We start from the raw sequence: 6,444 nt of genomic DNA on the forward strand, positions 1-6,444 counted from the left end.
GACCTTGTTTTCGCGAAGGGGTCGCAGATGGGCTCGACCGCCCATCAGCCAGCACGCGTTAGTCCCAGACAGAGCGGGCGCCAGGCCCCGGATGGCCTGCCAGCCCCCTGCAGCCAGCGCCACGGCCGGGTGCGTCCAGGCCTCACGGGCCCTGGCCTCTCCAGCCGTGGTTCAGACACTGGCTCCGAGCCGCCTCTCCCTCCCTCGGGGAGTCCTGGCGCCCCCGGTTGCCCCAGGAGCGCCCTGGCGCTCACCGCTTGTTTTGTGTAAGCGTGGCCACTTCGTGGCGTGCCGTGACCGCTGTCCCCCGCCGTGTTGGGCCTCGCCGTCACTAGGACGGAGGCTCGGATGCAGGACGGTTTGGCCCCCGCCCGGGGGCATTCAGCAACCCCTGGAGACATGTCTGGTCACCAGAACAGGGCCTTTGCTGACGCCCACCGGTCAGAGCTGATGGTGGACACTATGGTGCCCAGGCTGGACGGGCAGACAGGTGCATCCCCGCACCCCCAGAGAGGCAGCAGTGGCGCTCAGGCTGACACACCCCGCTCGCAAACCGCTGTCAGCCCAGGAGGGGCCACGGGGGGCGAAGGTCCAGAGAGAGCGACTTGCCCGAGGACACAGCCAGCTGTGGCATGAGTCTCCTCTGGACTCAGGGCTGCGCCTGGCACGTCCGTGCCCTTCACTCTCTTTAAAATCTTAACGGCAACTTTCAATAGCTCGTGGCTCCGTGTTTGAGTGAACGCTCTGTCCACTGGGGCCAGCATGAGAGGAGTGTCCGCCCCGTGACTGGGGCTAGTTTGCAAGTAAAGGAACTGGACCCTGTGCACCACGGTGCCGGAGGGAGGCCGGCCAGAGCAGATGGTGGACAGGACAGGAGCCTGGTGCCCCGTCCCCCTTGGCGTGTCGGCCAGAGTGGAGAGGAGGACGAGGAGGAGGCCAGGGAAGCCGCCCGCTGGACGGCAGGACCCCATGGGCAGGAGGGAAGAGGGGCCGAGCCCCCACAAGGACGTTCTCTAGTGTCCACCCCGGCCGCTGCCCTCTCTGGAGCCAGGAGGGAGTGGACTAACGTGAAGGCGGGAGGCGCCTGGAGGAGGGCCGGCTCTGTGCTGCCCACGGCTTTGCGGCAGAGACCCGCGGGGCCGCTGGGGCGTCGCCCCCCGAGTTTGGACGCGGGCCTGGACACCACACTGTTCACAAGGTGCCCGGAGCGGGCACATCTGGGAAACGCTGGCTCTAGACAGAAACCCCAGGGGCAGGCAGGCCCTGGCTGGTGGGCCGCGCTCCCTGGCCAGTGACGTGGGGACCCCGCCCCGGGCCCTCCCTGTTGGCCCGACGGCGGGCGTGGACCCCGACGGGAGGTCGCTGCCGTGTGCCGGCCGCCACGCTGCTGGCCGGACTGAAGGCTGACGGCGCTCAGGGCGGCAGCTGTGGCCCTGGGAGCGCCGCTAGCCCTCGCTGGTGCCCACCGCGGCTCCGGAGGCCGCCACCGGGCTGCCCTGCTGGTGGGCTGGGAGGCGCCCCGCTGGAGGGGCAGCACCTGGCTGCAGCCGAGCTGAGGAGCCCTGCCCACACCCTGGCCTCCCCCGTCCTTTCCAAGAATCTGAGAGGCGCCACCCACACCTGCCGCCAACACACCTGCCTCGTGGCACTGACCTGGAAGGTGCTGCAGCCAGCGGCTCACACGGCCCCGGGCCCTGCCAGCGGCCTCCTGCCCTGGCCCCAGGGGGGCAGGGCGGGGGCGCCCCACACAGGCAGACGGAAGCCAGAGGGCCCCTGAGCCCGCCGGGGCACAGCAGGCCGGCCCGCCGCAAGGCCGCCGCTTCCCTCTGGGCTCCGTGTCTCCTGCTGCCTCGGAGCCGCGGGCTCAGGAAGTGATGGGTTTTCCGGAGCCCCGATGACTGGGCCGCCCTGGCTGTCTCTGCGATGACAGACGTGAGAGTGGCCCCGGGCCAGCTCCTCTCCTCTCGAGGGAAAACAGGCCCATTGTTCAGAAACGTAAAGGGTGTCCACAGGAAGAGACACACACCAAGGGCTCCGGAACATTCCCGGAAGCCGCCCCACGCCACCCCCAGCCCGGAGCCACTGCCAGGAGGCGCGTGTTGGGGTGCCCATGAGCAGCGCAGACGGTGCGGCCCCGCACCCTGCCTCCAGCGTGGCGCCATGGGCACAGCTTCCTGCAGCGGGACCCCTGCCCCTGGGTGAGTGAGGGGCCCCCAGGCCCCCACACCAATGGCATCGCTGGGACAGTGAGGGTGGGACCCGCTTCCGGGGGACGCGGACACGCCGCCGCCCTGCTGAGCCTCCGCTTCCCCTCCGTGCGGGTGCTGCGTGATGTCCCCGGTGGGCGCCGGGCCCCAGAAGGTGGGGCGCTGTCCACAGCACCCCCTTTGCCGAGGGCTGTGCAGCCCAGCCTAAATCTGTCCCCGCCCACCTCTCCAGGGACAGCCCCATAAGGAGAGGCGCCGGCCCGAGCTCAGGGTGGCCCGCAGAGGGGAGCCTGCCTCCCGTGCAGCGTGCGGGGAGGGGGCGCGCCTGGGGGGGCGCGCCTGGGGTGCCCCGCCGCCTGGTCGTGTCCAGGTCTCCGCTCTTGCCAGGGCTGTTCCAGGTGCCCAGCTCAGCAAGCCACCTGGAACCCCAGGACCCCGGAACCCCAGGACCCCGGAACCCCGCCATTCAAACCACGGTGCTGCTCACTCCTCTCCCCCACCCGCTGTTGTGGGGGGGAGGGGTAGGCTGGGGGGAGCTTGGCGGATCTGATCGGTGGGACTCCAGGCGGGGGCTGGGGCTCAGCGGGGTTTGCTCGTGGCCCGGCCGGTGGCCTGGTGGCCTCGGGCCACAGGGGAGTCAGGACTCCTGGGCGGTCCCAGCAAGGTCCCCCCTGTGGGGGGCCGCCATGATGCAGCAGCCCCGTTCTGGAGCCCTCGGGGAAGGACTTCACTTCCTGGGCGCTTGTCCGTGTTTCGCCTGCGTCCAGCCCTGTCGAGGGCCGGTCCTCGGAAGCCCTCGGTGCCCGGTGGGCCCCTGCAGAGCTCCGGACCCCGAGGCCGTGCTCACACGCCTGGGCTCGCGCCCGTCCTCTACCACCAGGCCGGCAGCCGCCCGCCCAGCCCTCACACACCCTCACTGACCTCACCGTCAGGCCCCCTGGTCACTGCCAGGCCCCCCGGGTGACCCAGGGAGCGTCCTCTCTTAAGGCCACCTGGTTAGCAGCTGGAGCCCACCTGCAGCTAAGACCTGTCACGCCGCTCATCCGTGAGTTCCGTGGCTGGGGCCCACACCGCTCTGTGTGATGGACTCGGGTCAGTGCCCAACACAGGCACGTGCCGGTGGGGCCGGCTCCTGCCCTGCGGTGGAGTGCTCGGTGGCTTCAGCACAGACCCGAGGTGCTGGGAGCGAGGAAGGACCCGGCCCACGCTCCTGGGGTGGGGAGGCGGCGTCTGCGGCCCAGAGAGGGCAGGCGGCGTGCCCAGGGTCACACGGCACAGGGCGGGGTGACGCGGGTGTGTCTCCCGCCAGATCCTGCAGCTCCTGAAGGGCAAGCTGGTGGTGGGCCACGACCTGAAGCATGACTTCGAGGCGCTGAAGGAAGACATGGGCAGCTACAGCGTCTACGACACGGCCGCCGACCGGCTGCTGTGGCGCGAGGCCCGGCTGGACTACTGCAAGCGCGTGTCTCTGCGGGTGCTGAGCGAGCGCCTGCTGGGGCGCAGGATCCAGGTGAGGGCGGGGCGGCGCTGGCCCCCCTGCCAGCCCTCGGCCTCCCTGCCCGCCCTCGGCCTCCCCGAGGCCTCCCCAGCGGCACAAGCAGTGAGGGCCGGACAGCAGGGCGCCCAGTCGTGCGCTGAGTGGCGGCAGGCGTGCAGGCGAGTGGCCACGCGCCTGGACAGGTCAGCCCCACGCCGGGCGGCTGGCCTCGCCTCCGGGGACCCGTCTCCCGTGGCCCGCCACTCACCCCCATGCTCCCAGGGGCGCGTGGCCGTGACTGAGGGTGATGGGGGAGCACGGTGCGGTGAGGGTGAGAGGCAGGAGGGGAGGGCGCCCGGGAAGGCATTTCGGGTTTTCTTTGTAAAGTCAAGACTGTGGCTGACGGAAGCTAGACCCCAGGGGCCTCTGGGAAATGGGGGCCCCCCTGACGCCACCGGCCGGAGCCAGCTGCAGGGCCGGGCCGAGGAGCTGGGGGGCACATGGACGCATCCTCCAGGCGGCTGCCCGTGGGTGCCGAGATGTTTCTGAAATGCCCGCTGTGTGCCGGCTGGGCCGAGGGCTGGGGCTGCGGAGGGGAGCAGGGCCCTGTCTTGAGGGCCCCGGCTGGACGGAGCGTGGGCCTTCCCGGGCGCTGAGCACAGCCTGGGGTGTTTGCGACGGGCAGGTCCCCGGAGCAGCAGGAGGGCAGGTACAGGGCAGACCTGACCTAGCGGGGCTGGCCGTGCCCCGGAAGTGGCCGGGAGGGGCCCTGGGGGACAGCAGAGTCGTCCAGCAGGGGTGTGTCCCTGGGGCTGCGGGGACAGGCCCGGCTCCGGGTCCCCGCTGGCCAGCAGGGTGGAATGGTGAGCCTGGGGCAGCCCTGAATGACACTGACCTCAGGTGCTGAGAAGCGGAGACCCCCTTTCATTGCTCCGTTCGCACCCAGTCCTTTAACGGGGGCTCGGGGCCTCCCTCTGTCCGCGGCAGGTCCGCGGCCCCACAACGCCCACCGCAAGCACCGAGCGCAGTCTGCCCCTCCAGAGGCTGGACTCTGTGTCCAGGGCCCCGGGCTGAGGGGGAAGCCAGGCCGGCTCCCACCCTCAGCCACCAGGCAGGAGGCCGCAGGCAGGCGCAGGCTCGGGGCCTGGCCCCGGCAGCGAGCAGGGAGCTGCGGCCAGCCCCCAAGTCCCCCTCACCTGTGCCTGCAGGGCAGCAGCTCTGGACACAGCTCCGTGGAGGATGCCAGAGCCACCATGGAGCTGTACCGCATCTCACGGCACATCCGAGACCGCTGAGGCCGCCGGCCCCGGACGCAGCCCCCGGGCAGCGCTCGTGTTCCGAGCCCCGCGCTGGTGGTGGAAAACAGCTGTTCTCTCTGCCTCAGCACCGGCCCTCTCGTCTTTTCCTTTCTTCTCCCGGGCGGGGAAGAGCGGACAGGACCATCCACGAGAGGACAGCGAGGCCTCTGGCGGGCTGGGGCGGGCAGCCAGTGCCAAGTTCTTGGTCATTGTGAACTCGGGGCCCAAGAAGCAGACGGGGCGCCTCTGCCTCACGCTTCCTCTGGAATTTACGCCCCAAGGGGGTGCCATTTCCTGAGGGTGGCACCCAAGTCAGAGGCCCACTCAGCCAGGCTTGGAACTGGGGTGCGCTTCAAAGAGCAGGTGAAGCGGTGACCTTGCAGGTCACCCGTCGTGGGGGCCGGTCAGGAAGCAGCGGCCTCGAGCCCGTGCGGGAGCCGGCTGCCATCTGGCGCTGTGAGCTGGGGTGGGTCACTTAGCTGCGCGCCTGAGCTCCCCACAAACCCAAGCGCGCCCGCCGGTGACTGCGACGGGGGCTCCCGGGGGCTGCAGAGGCAGCGCCAGCAGGCACGCACGCTCACACCCCAGCGCCCGCATCGCCGGGCGGCCCTGGCTCCCCACACCGCCCCCCAGGCCCCCGCCCAGCGCGTCTGGGCCAGGCTGAGCACCCACAGGTTCCCTGTGCTGCTGCTGCTGGTCGGGGGACCAGGGCTAGGGACGCGCCACCGAGGCAGCTGAGAGTGGCTGGGGTGGACCTCGGGAGGGCTCCTGCGGCCTCTGCAGCCCCTCAGCCTCCGCCGAGACCGCTGCAGGGAGGGACGGGCACTCGGGCTGAGGCCGGCCCCTTCACTGACTCCCCTGTGTGGGCCTTCCCCTGCCCCCAGGACCCAGGAGTGTGGGGAGGGTGCACCCCGGGGTCCCCTCCTGCCCTGTCTCCCCAGTTTCCGGCTGTGACCTTGACCTCAGGCCCCCGGGGTGGGCGTGGGTAAGGGGGGCTGGTTTGCGGCACCTTCCAGCTGCAGGCTGCCCTGCCTGGCTGTGACTGGCCACCAGGTGGCGCCCTGGGGCCGTCTCAGGCCCTGGCCCTGGGGGCTCAGGGGCCCGGGGCAAGTAAGACTCAGGGCTCTGCTGCCCAGTCCAGCCAGAGCAGGGGCGCAGAGCCCGGCTGGGCAGCCGCTCCCAGCTCCTTTGCACAGCATTCTTCAGAGGGAGAAACAAACCAGGACCCTCAAGGAAACAGCACCCCCAGAGGAAACCGTCTCTTGCTTCCCGCGGGGTGCCGGGGTGGCTCCCAGGGAGGGCAGGCCCCCAGCAGGCCGGGCGGGAGGCCCTTGGTTGTAGGCGTGAAGAGGCCCCTAGTGAGAGTAGCAGCCGCGACCCTTCCAGGACGCTGTCCCCAGGGAGGCCAGAGGGCGCGGGCCGCGGAGATAAACGAAACTTGACCACAACATCCAGTTACTTA

General features: G+C 70.6%; 1 protein-coding gene across 1 annotated transcript; it reads left to right on the forward strand.

Annotated features, from left to right (window-relative positions):
- The first annotated feature begins 399 nt into the window (after positions 1–399).
- On the forward strand, positions 400–5,008 carry ISG20 (interferon stimulated exonuclease gene 20kDa). Its single transcript, XM_012732673.1, has 4 exons — positions 400–490; positions 2,119–2,198; positions 3,517–3,717; positions 4,893–5,008. The coding sequence occupies exons 1-4, from the start codon at positions 400–402 to the stop codon at positions 4,977–4,979; spliced, it is 459 nt and encodes a 152-aa protein (XP_012588127.1). The 3' UTR covers positions 4,980–5,008.
- Positions 5,009–6,444: the final 1,436 nt, after the last annotated feature.

The sequence above is a fragment of the Condylura cristata genome, unplaced genomic scaffold (genome assembly GCF_000260355.1).
Source record: "Condylura cristata isolate star-nosed mole 26May11 unplaced genomic scaffold, ConCri1.0 scaffold00035, whole genome shotgun sequence".
NCBI classification, from domain to species: Eukaryota; Metazoa; Chordata; class Mammalia; order Eulipotyphla; family Talpidae; genus Condylura; species Condylura cristata.